This window comes from Musa acuminata, chromosome BXJ1-4, assembly GCF_036884655.1.
Source record: "Musa acuminata AAA Group cultivar baxijiao chromosome BXJ1-4, Cavendish_Baxijiao_AAA, whole genome shotgun sequence".
NCBI classification, from domain to species: domain Eukaryota; kingdom Viridiplantae; phylum Streptophyta; class Magnoliopsida; order Zingiberales; family Musaceae; genus Musa; species Musa acuminata.
Window position 1 is genome coordinate 23,475,924 of NC_088330.1, and position 15,770 is coordinate 23,491,693.

Sequence of the window (15,770 nt, forward strand, 5' to 3'; positions counted from 1 at the left end):
AACATATTTCTTTTGAAATATTTCTCAGAAAATATCTTTTCTCTTTCCACCAGATTATTGGGGATGTCGACATGATGAGAATGACGAGTGCCTTTCCATTGTTGTTGTTCACCCCATTTCCCATTTCCCATTTCCCATTTGGACGTCCACTCGTACGTGATATTGTTTTTACGTATATATATATATATATATCAAATTTAATTTTTTTAATATGTATGCTTTTATTTATATTATTATTAATAAATTATATATTGTATATAACATAAAATATCTGTTGATATGATTAGGGACAGATCCCGAATTTATATCTGTTTATATGATTGACACCTCTACACGAGTTATGATGAAAGGTTCTGAAACTTGCAGGCTAAACCTAAATCTCACCTTCTCGAATCCAACCTGAATCAACACCACACAAAGTAGAAACATTCGCATTCAGATCAAGAGGAGCCAGAGAGGCAAAACCCATGTTTAGATAGCAACAATTTCACACATGGAATCTCGGAAATAACCACCACACAGGCCCAATAAATTTACAAAGATACACATATGCTCTTATGTAAAAAGACTTTTTAAGTTTCTACAAGCATTTTCATCTCCACACAGGCTTCAAACCTTCCAAGCTAGATAAATAAGAAAAGGTAAAGAAAAGAAAAGGTACATCGAAGAAGCTCCGCTTCCAAGTTTCTACAAGCAGGCATTTGGAGCATGTTTGCTATGCTCCAAAGCCTGCTAACCGTGCAAGGCCATGAACAAGCTCTGCTTCCTTGCATGCTCCGGAATTAGGCGCTCAAGAACATCCGGCGGAATTCCCCTTATCTCTGCCAAGATTACCACATGCATATGAAAAACATGAAAAAGATGGCGGGAAAAAAAAAGGGAGGATGAAAGAAAGAACAAGAATTGTATTCCGTAAAATGGTTAGTCTCACCTGTCAGACAATATCTATATGGCTAAATACTAATGGGTTGCATGTGACTCTTTGTTGTCTTCTGAAAAGTAACAAGTGAGCTAACAGGATGCAACCGCAGAAATAATGGGGAATGAAGCAGTCTTATAGTAAGTACGATTAATTCGCCCTAGTGCTCCAAGTTCCTCTATGATATTAATGAAACTAATTCATACGATTCAGCATCCAGCACAATGTCTATTTTCAGCAGCGTAATGTAACAAGGCCAGAAAAAAATTCATGTGTGAACTGCAGAAAGACATTTAGAAAAGTCTTTGAATTGTATCATCATGAACCGGAAAGCTTAAAAAAATCATCTATTCGTTCAAATCTTTATTGCGAATACTATAAATTACACATTCCTAGGTTGAATCAAAATGACTTACTTCAATTCAAACTTTGCATGCCGGCCGGGCCAGCGGCCAGCAGGTACATGTCTTAACAGGCACCTCATCATAATACTGGTTGAGGTGCATGGGTTCCATATACTGGCAGAGCATGCATCAAGAGAACCATGTAATGTACCAGTTTATCTACAGTGTAGCATGTATCAAACAGCCAGGACTTCAAGACAATGCAATTTCTGCGCTTGTATTCACAATTATTACAGTTTGCAGGCTTTCGCCAGTTGCAGGGTCGAATTATATTGTAGAAGCAATTTTGGTGCTTGGTTCACCTCTGTCATTCGAAGCAAATTGGTCTTAGGAGTTAGGCCTAACATAGTCACATGTAGTCCATGTTGGGCAGTATGCAGTAGTACACAACAATATGGAATCTTAGTTCGAATCCTTGGGTCATGCACAAGTTTCAGAAGTTGCAAAAAAATGCTAGAGAATGTGATAAAAGTTTCTGCCCTTTACTAATGCTAAAGCTGGAAACAAGTTTACTACTAACCATGAGATTTGAAGTTGAAGAGAGGAGGAAGTGGTCGACCATTGGGGAGACGAGTATTTGGGTCTCTCAGCTCATCAAAGAAAGGGTGCAAGCAGGCTTCTAGCTGCAGAAACTCACAATTTCAATATTAGACGCCATACAAGCACACTACATCTGACAAATATAACCAGCATAATCTGATGTAAACTTACAGCAGTGCACCGCAGATTTGGTGAGTACTGAAGAAATCTAGAAACAAGGTCAACTGCTTCTGGCGGCAACCGCTTTTGGAAAACCTGAAGCACCCAAGAGGTTAGATAAAACTAAGATCTCCAGAGGTACTAAATTATTTCATTACAAAAACAGTAATATTTGAACTGGCTGCATGCACAAAGCTATTTGATTTCCCAATAAGCAAATGGCCAGTGAACTTTGCTTATATCTCAAACTTAAAAAAGTACCACAAAGATTATTCGACCATTAAAGATAATCAACAGCATACTCTTTGAAGTGGTGGCTGATGTTTTTGAAACCAACAAGCATTCATGATGTATGATGATGCAGGTTAGTCCATCCTTATACAATACAGTTAAATATGTCAACAGAAATGTGCAGTATGACCACAGGATTTCTAATAGAACTACCCATAAAGAATAAGTAGATTCTCTCGAAGGGGCCTTAGATCTGTTCAATCCTGAATTATGAAAGACAGTGTTTCATGAAATAAGTTTTTAAATTTGCACATATTAAAAAATCGCATCCATTCCAACTCAGGAGATGGGTCAAAACTTCTTCCACATGGATTTCAACAGTTTGTTTTATTATTTGGCTCACTCATGTGCACTGATATGCATGCTGGTCTGATCATGGTGCGATTTGGATGCAACTCAAGTTTAGCTGGGGTTCATCATCTTGAGCAATAGATGAAAATCAAGTGTGAAACTACAACAAGAAGAAAATGCCATAATGGCCAAGTATATGTGGTTGGCTATAACATCTTTTTTCCATCATTGAGCTTTGTGTAAGATATCATTATTAGTTAAACTAACAACAACAGAATTTCCTTCTATCCTTCCAAGCTATCCTTCATAGCAAAGTTGTCTAATGCCTCTTTCTATAATTCTGGTCACCACAGATAGTGATAAACTAGCCTCATCTATATGGGGCATCTATTCGTAAAGAGCTACACCTAATTGTATTTGTTATTCTATATTTTCTAGCATCGTTCGTCGCCGACCTATTCCGGGCAATACATACTGGTCTGATAGGGGACCATCACGCGGACCGTCTTGTATCAGGCAGTCCATAACAAGGGACCCCATATCTCTTGATACGGGATCTGTACCGGTCAGAATGGTCAAAATTCAACCATAACAAGGGACCCCGCATGCTGGTCTGATCATGGTGCGATTTGGATGCAACTCAAGTTCAGCTGGGGTTCATCATCTTGAGCAATAGATGAAAATCAAGTGTGAAACTACAACAAGAAGAAAATGCCATAATGGCCAAGTATATGTGGCTGGCTATAACATCTTTTTTCCATCATTGAGCTTTGTGTAAGATATTATTATTAGTTAAACTAACAACAACAGAATTTCCTTCTATCCTTCCAAGCTATCCTTCATAGCAAAGTTGTCTAATGCCTCTTTCTATAATTCTGGTCACCACAGATAGTGATAAACTAGCCTCATCTATATGGGGCATCTATTCGTAAAGAGCTACACCTAATTGTATTTGTTATTCTATATTTTCTAGCATCGTTCGTCGCCGACCTATTCCGGGCAATACATACTGGTCTAATAGGGGACCATCACGCGGACCGTCTTGTATCAGGCAGTCCATAACAAGGGACCCCGTATCTCTTGATACGGGATCTGTACCGGTCGGAATGGTCAAAATTCAACCATTACCGATTGGTGGTTAGATTTTGACCGATATCGATCAATGGCTGAGATTTGTTTCTAAGGGTTTTTAAACCTTTTCTAACCCCTCATTCCCTCCCCTTTCACTCTCTCTAATTCATCTACTCTCGCAATCACTTTTTCACTCACATATTTCTTTCATTCTCTTATTTGCACTCTCTTGAACTCTATAAAGCTGTAAGTATAGATTGGATCAAAATTGAGAGGCTAATTAGGGAGAATTAATACCTAAGTTAGGGGAAGAACCTTCTAGTCAAATGTATGTAGACAACTTCTCAATCGCATTCAACAACCTGCTCGGTTCGGAGACATGGCAATGATGTAGACACTAGTGCGTTGACCGATGATGGTGGCGACACCGGGGAGTCAATAGTCCCGTCTACACAGTTTGAGAGCGATGTATGGATCGAGTAGTACTTTATGTATACCATCCAAGATTCAGATCCTGGAGCTCGACGTGATAGTTGGTCATTCTTTTCCAAGTAACAGTACGGTGATCGATTTTATGATACAAAGTAACAGATCAGTAACAAAAGTAGAAATTCTAACATTCTCCATGCTCCGCACTAATATATGTTACAATCGTACTTGCTTCAGGAGCTACCTCAGACATGTGTGGTTCACGATGATCCGACTACGATCATTATCACATTGATGCACTAATGACATATGATGTATCAGTATACTATGTCATAGGATCAATTTCAGGATTGGGTCCGATAAACATATCAAATTGATAGATACATAGGATTGAAAACCCTGATCCACCACCCATGGAGTCCCGTCGTTCTTTTTGACAGTAGAACCAAATATATTCATCGACCAATTACCTAATTCATTTGAATATTAAAGTTTAAATTGTTCAGTAAATAATCTAACAATTTACTATTATTTTCTAATTTAGATTACTTTTGCTAAAGTATACTAAATTTATATTTGTTTATAATTTAAAAATCTTAATATAAATTTTTTTTTTTCTATTTTTAGAAATTTTCGGAGCTACTTTTGACCATTTTTCTATGCCTTCGATATGCCTCACCGTACTGACACATGGTACATTAGTACGAAGGAATACATATCATACCACCGGCTAATGGGTACATCGGTACGAACCGGTAAGATAAACCTTGTTTTCTATAAATCCCGTACATTCACTTGAAAGTTCTCAGCTCAGCTATTCTAACATTTTATACATGTTTCCTTACTATCTATTATTTTGATCTATAGAAAATTGCTAACTGTACAATTGTCTTATAAGAATTTCTTTTAGCATGTGATGATCACACTAAACTCCTCAAGTTCTTTTTATTTTAAGCATCCTATTTTTCATCAATAGAGAATGCTTATAAATAAAGGATCCAAGATACCTAAAAATTGTACTTATAAAACACATTTTATTATCAATCTTAACTTCACCCTCGGTTCTTCCATTAGCATTGCTGCAGATATATCTCATATACTGCCTTGCTCATATTTTAAAACCTTTTATTTCTTAAGAATGTCTTCATAACTCAAAAACTAGAACTAACCGCAACACATCAATCAAAACAATATCATTAGCAAACATGTTACATCGTGGAAACTCAATCATTAACAATATCAATGGATAGAAACTTAAAGTTGATTCTTGGTTCCTTATTCAACTCACTAGGAACAACTCCTAGTTTCACTACTCTATCATCAATTTTTTTTATTATATTAAATTATATTACAAAATATTTTTTATTTTCTAAAATCCATTACAACAAATCTCTAGAAACCATCATAAGCTTTTCTATATTAAAGAAAAATCTATGTGATCTTTTCTTTCTTATTATTTTATCATCTAAATAACTTCCACAGTGGATCTTTCAAGTACGAAACAAAACTGATTTTTTGAAAATATTCATCTCATATTTTATTCTTCATTTAATAATCTTTTTCTACAATTTCATAATATAACATTAGCCTAATTCCCCTATAACAAGTGTACCTTTCAATATCTGTCACATCTTGGTGGTTAGCACATAGATGATAGGTCTTAGGTTCGAGTCTGTGTAACAACATCTTCTACGTAGTTTAATATAATGGAAGGAAATTAGTTTTAAGAAAAGAACTTTGAATCTCATTTTTTTATTTTAATATTTTATTAAACAAACTAGTTAACCAAATTATCCTTTGATCTCATAAACTACCATAATCCGCAATAGGGATATTTTCAAGTCTTATACTTTTACCTATTTTATTAACTCTTGACTCACAAGGGTTTCCCTGATTGCATCTCTACTACAAACTAAACACGACGAGCACAAATTATCTCGTGATGTCTAAAACTATCTAAATGTACCATTTATAATAATATATAAAGTTCAAAATAATTTTTTTTAGGTTCATTAGATCTATCCTCTATAGGCCTTTAACACATCTTCCAATATGACTTCTTAAATCAAGCAAAAAGTTAAAACTGAAGTCATTCCAAAGATAGATACCCATAACTTCAAAAGTTCAAACTTCTGATGATTTTAGTTGTTTGAATATAATCAGCAAGCACATTCAAACAAGAAATAATTATCAATCATATTTGGTGATATAGAATGGTAACATAAAAACAACATCGAGATTACCTTGTGCCATGGATGAGCCTTTATTTGTGGAAACTTAAACTCAGTATAGTTTGGATTCATGCACTTTATCTCTTCTCTTGTAGGTGTTCCAAGAACCTTAAGACATCCAAGAATATAATTGGTATCAGGAAAACCACTTCAATTACAATTTCTGTACTTTGTTTATTATCCTACCTTGATAATCTCCACCAGCTGGTCAACACCACTTTCTCCAGGAAATAGGGGCTAAAACAGCCATGTGCCCACATAATCAAAATCATTAGAAAATATTAAGGCACCAGATACAGTAATTTAGTATTTAGTATTTGCCACAATATTTGACACCATATTTTAAATTGAGTGAAAAAAAATACCTGCCCAAGAAACAACTCAGCCATCACACAACCAGTGGACCACATGTCGATCGCAGTTGTATACTCAGTCGCACCAAATATAAGCTCAGGTGCTCGATAATATCTTGAGCATATGTAAGAGATATTAGGTTCCCCTTTGACCTAAAATATGACAAAATAAAAGCAAATTGGAGCATTGTTTTGTCTTAAGGCCCAAAACAAAGAAGAGAAGCTAGACAGGAATTGCTTACCAATACTTTTGCACTACCAAAATCACACAACTTGAGTTGATATGTATGTGGATTCACCTGAAATTGACATTTAACATGTAACACAAAATGAGCTAACCAAGAAGAAATAAATGGTAGATAAGGCAGTAATAAATCAGATCTTAACTATTTTGATTTACATCAATATCACTATTCCACCACACTGTGAATACATTACTTTTCTTGGATAATTCTACTTTACTATGCATGTGCATTCATAATGTTATATGCTTTACATGGTCAGTCTCAGTCCCAGATAAACAGATGTATGATCAACAGTGCAAAACTTTGTAAACACATATGAAGTATATTATTACTAAACATATGTTCATGTAGGTTGTCACCCAGAATTGGCACCTCACATCTTCACCATTAGAACACAAAGAAAGGAAGCCAACCCAAAGCAGCAATTTGCATATGCATAGATGAAGTGACAACCACAAATTTCACTCGGTACATATGAGTAAAGGAATTAGTCAGAGTATCAGTTTAAACTAACATAACGGAAAAATCAGAACATTCCCATATTGGATAAACTATACAATAATTTGATGAAAATTTGTCATCATTGACCAAACCAGTGATTTTTTATTATGTTCACAAGAATCACAACCATGATTGGCTAACAGTTGTGGATACGTAGTCAAATATAGGACTCTTTGCCTCTGCTCAATGCACAGGAACCTTCAGTGTGGCCTCACCTTTCCTGGAAACAATTCACATCCTTGCTGGCAGCCACCAGAAGTGAGAGAATAGCTGAAGATGTCCAGCAGTAGGCAACAAAGTCATAAGTTGCTTCTTTTCTTGGTGATATTCCAATAAGGTCTAAGGAATTTGGTAGATATCATCAAATCTACTAATTTAGAATTTGATGCATGGATTGCCATCTCAGAATTTGAGTCTTCCTTCTATTCCCTTTTTGTTCTTCTTGTGCCGTCAAAACACAGCTTGGCCATGCTGACAGGTGTATCATGGCACTAATATACCATAATCTGTGTGGGTTTTTCACATCTAGATTTTAAGTATATGCTCCTTAAATAAGACAGATACATAACTGTCACATAGTCTATAAGCCACCCCATGATCCATCACTATCAACTGAATATGCCAGAGAGCTTATGTTACATACAAACTTTCAGCAACAAGTTTCCTCCCAACAAAGTGCCCTCAATTATGGACATAGATATCCTTTGTTTTTTTCTGTGATGTATCATGTTAATGAACTGTTCAATTTAGTCTTCCTATTCAACCTTGGTTTAACTGTCTGGTTCCTTGGATTGTTCATTTCAAATAGTTTCAGGTGAAACTGCTGAGACACCAGGAAGAAAAGGTAAAAAAGAATGACCAAAGGGTACCATTTCATACCTTCAGTCTGCTAAAAACGTTTTGAATCCACAAATGTAGATCTGCATTAGCTACTATGGTTTAACTATGCATATGTAGAAATACTTCCCCGAATTGTCAACAACTATCCATCCTCATAGAGGCTGTTACTACATATTCAAAGTAGATTTCAACCTTGGCTGTGTCTGTATGTCATTTCTTCAAATAGTTGTTTCAGGAACATACTTACCTACTTCAAATATTATCTTTTTAGATGTTGGCTAGATTTGGTCCAACACTTTCTAAACCAAAAGAAGGTTAAAAAAACTAGAATGATTTTAGTCCCAAAATTATCAAAGTTATGCTATGTCTATGAGATCGAAATCTCAAAAGTTTGTGACCAATGACAATTAATGAAGGTTTAATCATTTTGATAGGAGGAGAAATAGAAAAACCAATCAGATAAACATTTTAAGAAGTAAAAACAACAAATTGCAATTTGGCATTCTAATGTCTGATATGCTAACAGAGGAAAGCACAACAAATTGTCACAGTACTTACTAATTTGATATGCTTGCTAAGAGAGGAAAGAGAACACAATTTAGGATTAAAATAACGAAATCAATTGTATTGTGATGGATATCATCCAAGGCCCAGACAAAATGCATATTAATTAGATCATTAGTATGTACTTCCTCCTTTAGCATTGTGTTTGCAGAAACCAGCAAATATTGATGGAGGCTTGGATGCAAAAGAAATAGATAAATAGAGTATATGCAGACATATGTTTAACTTAATAGGGCTAAGAAAGAAGAATCTCACAAGTAAATTTTGTGGTTTGATATCTCGATGACATATGCCAACAGCATTATGCATGTAAGCAAGTGCTCTACATATCTGCAAAAAAGTAGTAGTAGACTAAATCAGAGTTGCTCAACAAAGAAAATCTAAGAAAAATAAATTTGACTTCCAATTAAGGGCATAAGCATTTTCTGCTAAAAATATGGTCCAGGACCAAAACAACCTTATATTTAATCCACCAAACCACTTACAAGCCAAGAAAATCAAAGTAGTTATGGACCTTTGGTCAAGTAGAATATCAAATGAAGAAGAAACACAAAATGAGTAATGTACTAGCCACAAATAGAAGGGATGAGGCTTGTTTCTGCAGATTTCCACTGAAAGACCCTAAATCTTCTCATTTTCTAAAATTGATGGATTTGTCTCATCCCAGTTTCAAATAATAAAACATAGTGACAAAAATGAAATTATTTCCCCATCATTACGTGCATAATTTCAATTTTTGTTTGATCTGTATGCACTTACATCACAATGCTTGATGCACCAAAGTGACCAACATGACTTGTAGATCTAACTTCCAACAGCAGGGAAAGCCAAAGAATCACTCAAGATAGGATTTTTTATGTGCTACATGGTGCACAAGTTTACGCGTCAAGGACTTTTCGAATAATGAAGCCAGATCAATCACACATAACATGGTTCTCCTAAGACTCTCACATACATGTACATGTCAAATGCTCACAGGCCTCACTACCATCTCACGATTACATGAACATCTTCATCTTGAATTAATATACATAAACTTGCAGCTCACCACCATATAAATTAGTTGTAAAAGCCAAAAGTGCCCCTAAAACAGCACTTTTACTTGCTATGTAAAACATAGTCTCCATGACATGTATAAATCTTCTACTGAAGCCAAACATTCATTTGTTACTACTCACGGATGCCAAAACCAACTCTTAATTCTGGATAATTTAGCATTGACAGCTCAACTGGGACACTAGTATGTGCAAGACACTTAAGACTACCAAAATTGACAAAATTGTCTTCTCAACAATAGCAGTCTCATATGTCCATGGTTGGCAACAGCGACTACTACTGTACTTCCTCCAGTTTTGCACACATAATAGACTTTTCATTTTGAAAAAAAAAAAAAGTCTCATGCAAGTGCGAATTTGAGCTCAAATGATATGCTTTACCTGTCCAACATATATTTAGAATAAGGTCTAAGTAATGCATAACATATGCCAATTATGTGCCAGTGAGATTCCAGCCACAATTGATGCATTATATTTGCTGCATTTGTACATGTTGATTACTGCTGATTGTCACAATGCACTAATAATTAACATTATCCAATGCCCACTCGTCACTGCCAAGGTATAAACTATGTGGTAAACAAGTTACAAGCACATCACTTTCAACAAATCTATGCAGCTTCATACATTAAGGAAATGGTGGAGAGATAAATTAGGATCCTGTTGGATCCATTTACACACCTGACCTCAGCATTCACATGATGAAGCATGCTTGATCTGGGTCCAATTTATGTATCCAATCGGGATAACATGTTATGTCCTGCTTAGGTCAAGTTGGCAGGTTCTTGTCAACCATTTCAACTCCTAAAGGCATCAACAGAAGTCTTGGCATGTCTCAGTCGAGCATCAAACAGAAGATAGCCTGTCATACTACTATCTGGGCAAAACAATGGAGACATGAGGGTCATGGTTTTTCACATGGTATCAATCAAGATTCGTCATACCGTGGTGTACCACCCTATATGGGTGGTACGTGCACGCCCAACAGGGGACTAATATGGCTGTATATATCGGTTTGTTGGTACCCTCCACCATATCATGTGTCGGGATGTCGGTATGATTTGGTACGTAGCATATCGACAGCCGAACGATACACCGGTACGGACTAGGAAAGCGAACAATGGTATCAATCACTTGACTCCTAATGACATCAACAGATGCCTTGGCATGTCTTAAGCACAAGCATCAAATAAAACGCTACCTGCCACACTGCTAGCTGGGCAGAGCAATGGACACAAAATGGCTGTTAGTCTTCATTTTTTACATAAGAGACATGCTTCAGTACATGAAACAAGATCCTCAAACCTACATGGCACTTTTCAGTGGACAAAAGATTAATTTGGCACGATGAGTTAATAGGCCCCATAAGTGAGCTTAATCTCCAAAAAGTACTGAGAGAAATAACACATAAGGAATGTTTGAATCAACAAAAGATTAATCTGGCATGATGAGTTAATAGGCCCCATGAGTGTGCTTAATCTCCAAAAAGTACTGAGAGAAATAACACAAACAATGTTTGAATCAGCAACTATACAAATTGAACTTATATTATCATTTCAAAATAACAACATGATTTATTTCCATTATTAAATATGATTGAGCTTTCAGTTTAAAGAAACTAATACAGTCAGATGATTTCTAGCTGGCCAAACAGAAGTGCACACACCTGGTAAGTGAAGAGTTTCACATATATGAGAGGCATGCGTTGGTTCATCCTGTTGTACTGCCTTGCAATACGATTAACGGTCTCAGGTACAAACTCCAATACAAGGTTTAGGTACACCTCTTCCTTATTTGTAGTTGAAAAGAAGTAGTGCTTGAGAGCAACAATATTTGGATGGTCCAGCATGTGCATAATTTGTAATTCCCGGTTCTTGTAGCGCTTATCTTGAAGAACCTTCTTGATAGCCATTATCTCCCCAGTTTCCCTGCACTTGGCCTGTTAAAAAAACCAAAGGATCTGGCATTATTGGCAGTAGCTGGAGCTTTTAGTCTTAAAAAAAACGTGTCTGATACCTGAAATACGACCCCAAAAGAACCTGTGCCAACCACATGTTCTGCTATATAACTAACTGCCTGTTCAGTCGACCACATTACCACAATGAGCCAGCAATAAGTCAGATGATAACATAAATACACAAACTCTTAGGGGAAAAAACCTGCTTTGGTTGACCATTACGGCCACGAACAGTAGCAGCAATTATTTGTCCAGCTTCAGCACTAATTCCATCAATAATTTCTGACTCGGTATCCTGAACAAACATGCTATTTATTATCTTTAAAGAGTGAATCAAACTACAAAGAAGTGCTTCCTAGTTAGTTTAGAAAAAAAAAAAGGGGAGGAGCTTTTCCCATTTCTAAATAAAAAGCAAACATAAATCACTGCTTTAAAAAAAGAAAGACCCTCATATATATATAATTAACCTTAAATACAACAAACAATAATTACTTCTTCATGTAGAAATTCAAACGTTACCATTTAGAGAAACCTCACGGACAATGGTAGGGCCACAACAAGCACACACAAAACAAAGGAAGTGAAAATAAAGTTATCTGAAGTATACTTCATCATCATCTGCATCCAGCCTGGCATCCTTTAACTTCATTTCCAGCATCTCTCTTCCAAGCCATTCAACTGAGCTTGATGACCCCTTAAAACTGTTCACCACCCTGGAACTTCCCACACCAGCAGGCCTTAAACTCGCAGATGCCATGTATTGCTCACAGCCAAGAGTTCTGTTACTCTGGCCCCACGCTTATGGCTCTCTAACTCCAACTAACACTGAGTTAGGAAATCTGTACATCTGGAGGGGAAAAAATAATAAGAAGTCTGCACTAACACAATATCGGAGTTTCCACAATGAAATAGTATTCTTGAAAAACTAGAACCTATGGATAAAAAATAATATATTAAAAATCGAAAGCGGAAGATAGAATTCAATTCTGATTTTCTCTGCCAACACTGACCCATGGATAAGGTTCCTAACAGAAGAGGCATCAGCAGTACAATTTAGCTTTTAAAAAGAGCTGGTTTAAGAATCTCAACTCAAATTCAGTAAACTTATTACTTTTAATTTGTACACAATCTACTTTTCTGCTTGGCATTTCAATGAAATTCTGTTGGCCCCTAGTAACTGTAAGCATTCTTCAAGAAACCAATTCACAAAACAGCCCTTTAAATAGAAGAAACAAATTGAGAAGGATTCATAACTGTGTGGGATCTATAGTAGGAAAAGAATCAGTAAAAAAGAAGATAATAAAAGGAGAGTGACTGAGAAGAAAAACAACATATAATTGAATTAGTGACTTGCTTTCTTGGAGAATAATTACATTTAATATCTTAACTTTGCATAATTAAAAAAGTTACAGCCAGCTCTTACTTCAATTGCTTGCTTCGACAAATAAAGGTTGTAGTCGACACTCATAAAAGAACTGCCAACCAAGCTTATCAAAGACATCTATTTCATGTAAAGGAGAGGACTGACAACCCAAAATCTGATGCTTCCAGTATTTATTCATATCTTTCCAACGGTGTTTGAAGCCATCAATTGAAACATCCTTTGATTTGGGCAAAAGAGGTTTCATGAATCTTGCCTTTATTATTTATTGTACGCAACATACATCTACCACTTAGTGTGGGGAAGAGATAATTTTCATTCGCTAGGTTATAACCAATATACCATAGGTAGTCAAATTGCCAGATCATTCAGGACAATAATTCACTGTCAACTGAATCTTCAAGTAGTTCCAAAATTTTTAATTATGGAACAACCAAAGAAATAGTTTGTTGTGATAGTAAAGCTATAAATTCAGCTGCTTGTAATGCATAGTCATCAATTTCCCAAATATTTTGGACTTTGCAATCTTAATGATATTGTCGACTAGATGGTTCAGATGTTCTTCTGTGTAATTTAACACAAAGCACATTAACAAGGGGCATTTGTTGATCAGACCAAAACTTACCACCATACCTACAAGTGCACTAGCGAACAAGGCTTTTTATAGCTTTACACACTTCAATTATTGCAACTTAAACTATCATATGCATTTTCCACAATGAAATTAAACGTCAGATTGAGAGAATTGGTTTGGTTCCCTTAGATGTTCTTTAAGACCAATATCATTTCCACTAAAACCATACCACCTCTATTGATACGATGACAACAACAATAACTTTTATAAAAAAATCTTTCCACGGTAAGCATGACCTATGTTTCTTAAAAAGCAAAAAAAAAAAAGGATTCATGAAACACTAGAAATAACTTGCAGGAGTTCAAAATAAAAGTATAAAAAAAATGTTAAAACCGTAAAACGGCAAACAAAAAAATAATAATAATCTTTTTTAATTTCCTTCTGAAGTATAATACAACTTTCGAAGAGGTCTTGATAATCCACTAATTTTTAATAGTGAAAAAAAAATACAAATTGCAAGCACATGAAGTCTAGGAATAGTATAAGCCTGCATGAGTAGGTTTCGTGAGTCGAACTCCTCACCTCTAAAAAATGGTGAGAGATTACTCACATGTCCTGCCATGTTATTAAATGAGTTTAATTTTCAGAAAAATCTTCAGACCACATCACTACTAACCCTAAAAAAAAAACACCGGACTTCCACAAAAATTGCCGTTTTCTACACACTCAACTCCCCAGAAGTCACCCCACAAAGAAAGAGAAGGCAGATCAAAAAGCCTGAAACTTGCATATCAGATAGAATCGTCAAAACAAAGATAGGGAGTGGCTTCATCATAGGGAAAAAAGGACACAAAATGGGTCTGTCAAAATTCAGAATTCGATCATTGAGTAGCAACAGAGGAACGAAAAGAAAGGCAAAAAAAAAAAGAGTCCTCCAAAAAAACAACAATTGCCTCCTTGTTATCAAGTGATTGCTCGTCTGTAAATCGCTTCGCGTACCTGGAGAAGAAACCGTCGAAAAGACAAGCAAAGATCGAGCATCTTGGGATCAAGAACACGATCAATCTAGTCTGGTAACTTACCCTCCCTCTCTGTCTCACACACACAGTGGAGGTTGTTCTTACTCGCCCCAAAAGTAGCCGCAGCAGTAGCAGTGGGGGTTCCTTGTTTATTATTTTTATAAAGATAATTACACCCCACGAAAAGACCCGAAAGGGACCCAGATGATCTCTACCATAAATCTCGTCATCTCCAACCTTAGCAGTCGGGTATCTGCGACCGGTGAGTCCGTCGGTGTGTCAACCGTTGGACTTATTTTTATGGCGTCGAGAGAAAATTGAGAAAATAAAAGGCGTGTCGCAACGCGTTTCCCACCACAGAAAGGACGGGCCCCGCACGTTAGGTTAGGTGGGGCCCGTAGATTCCCACTGGGTATACGCGGGGTAGCGGCGCAGGTGGGCGAGTTTGGTATTCTGCAGACACATACCGGCACAAAGCTGACGCCCGACGACGACACGATTAGAATCGAGCGGAGTTTGTCGTCTTGTGAGGACGAGTCGGCCGCCGCTCAACTTCTTCCATTGTTAGGGTAAATTACAATACTGCCCGCATCAATCATACCTTTTGAAGTGGATAATATTAATTATAAACTTAATAAAATAAAGATAATTTATCGAAAAAACCCTCCCACTATTTATTTATTTATTTATTTATTTTTTATATTTACCCGAGCAGGCCGCTATATTCTCAAATTACTATAACTTGCTATAGGACATGGTCCATTATTATTATTATTATTTAAATTGATCCGATTCAAAAAAAAATTTATATAATAATAATAAAATGATTATAAATATTAATTATTTAAAATCGACTATATAAATCTTTTATCGCCATTAAAATCTATTTTAGTTAAATTTTGAATACTTAAATTTTATTAAAATTATTTTAGATCTTCTTCTATAC

General features: G+C 36.0%; 1 protein-coding gene across 3 annotated transcripts; it reads right to left on the reverse strand.

The window, feature by feature from the left end:
* Window positions 1–501: 501 nt before the first annotated feature.
* On the reverse strand, window positions 502–15,021 carry LOC135584039 (shaggy-related protein kinase delta-like). 3 transcript variants are annotated; one of them, XM_065169862.1, is made up of 14 exons: window positions 14,805–14,966; window positions 12,458–12,697; window positions 12,053–12,145; window positions 11,910–11,969; window positions 11,560–11,832; window positions 9,094–9,168; window positions 6,931–6,987; window positions 6,701–6,841; window positions 6,522–6,572; window positions 6,348–6,443; window positions 2,035–2,118; window positions 1,844–1,946; window positions 932–992; window positions 502–821 (listed from the first exon to the last, which is right to left on the reverse strand). In XM_065169862.1, the coding sequence occupies exons 2-13, from the start codon at window positions 12,605–12,607 to the stop codon at window positions 961–963; spliced, it is 1,215 nt and encodes a 404-aa protein (XP_065025934.1). In that variant the 5' UTR covers window positions 12,608–12,697; window positions 14,805–14,966; the 3' UTR covers window positions 502–821; window positions 932–960. The 3 variants fall into 3 exon arrangements, with proteins under 3 accessions (XP_065025934.1, XP_065025924.1, XP_065025920.1); XM_065169852.1 differs by lacking the exon at window positions 932–992 and having other exon boundaries at window positions 14,888–15,021; XM_065169848.1 differs by lacking the exon at window positions 932–992.
* Between the last annotated feature and the right edge of the window lie 749 nt (window positions 15,022–15,770).

Excerpts from the sequence above, each read along its gene's own strand:
- LOC135584039 (XM_065169852.1), bottom strand. The coding sequence starts at position 12,607 with ATGGCATCTGCGAGTTTAAGGCCTGCTGGTGTGGGAAGTTCCAGGGTG. Across the intron at positions 2,119-6,347 it reads AGGCTCATCCATGGCACAAG|GTTTTCCAAAAGCGGTTGCC; the intron begins GTAATCTCGATG and ends TGGGTGCTTCAG. Across the intron at positions 822-1,843 it reads CTTCAACTTCAAATCTCATG|AGATAAGGGGAATTCCGCCG; the intron begins GTTAGTAGTAAA and ends TAATCTTGGCAG.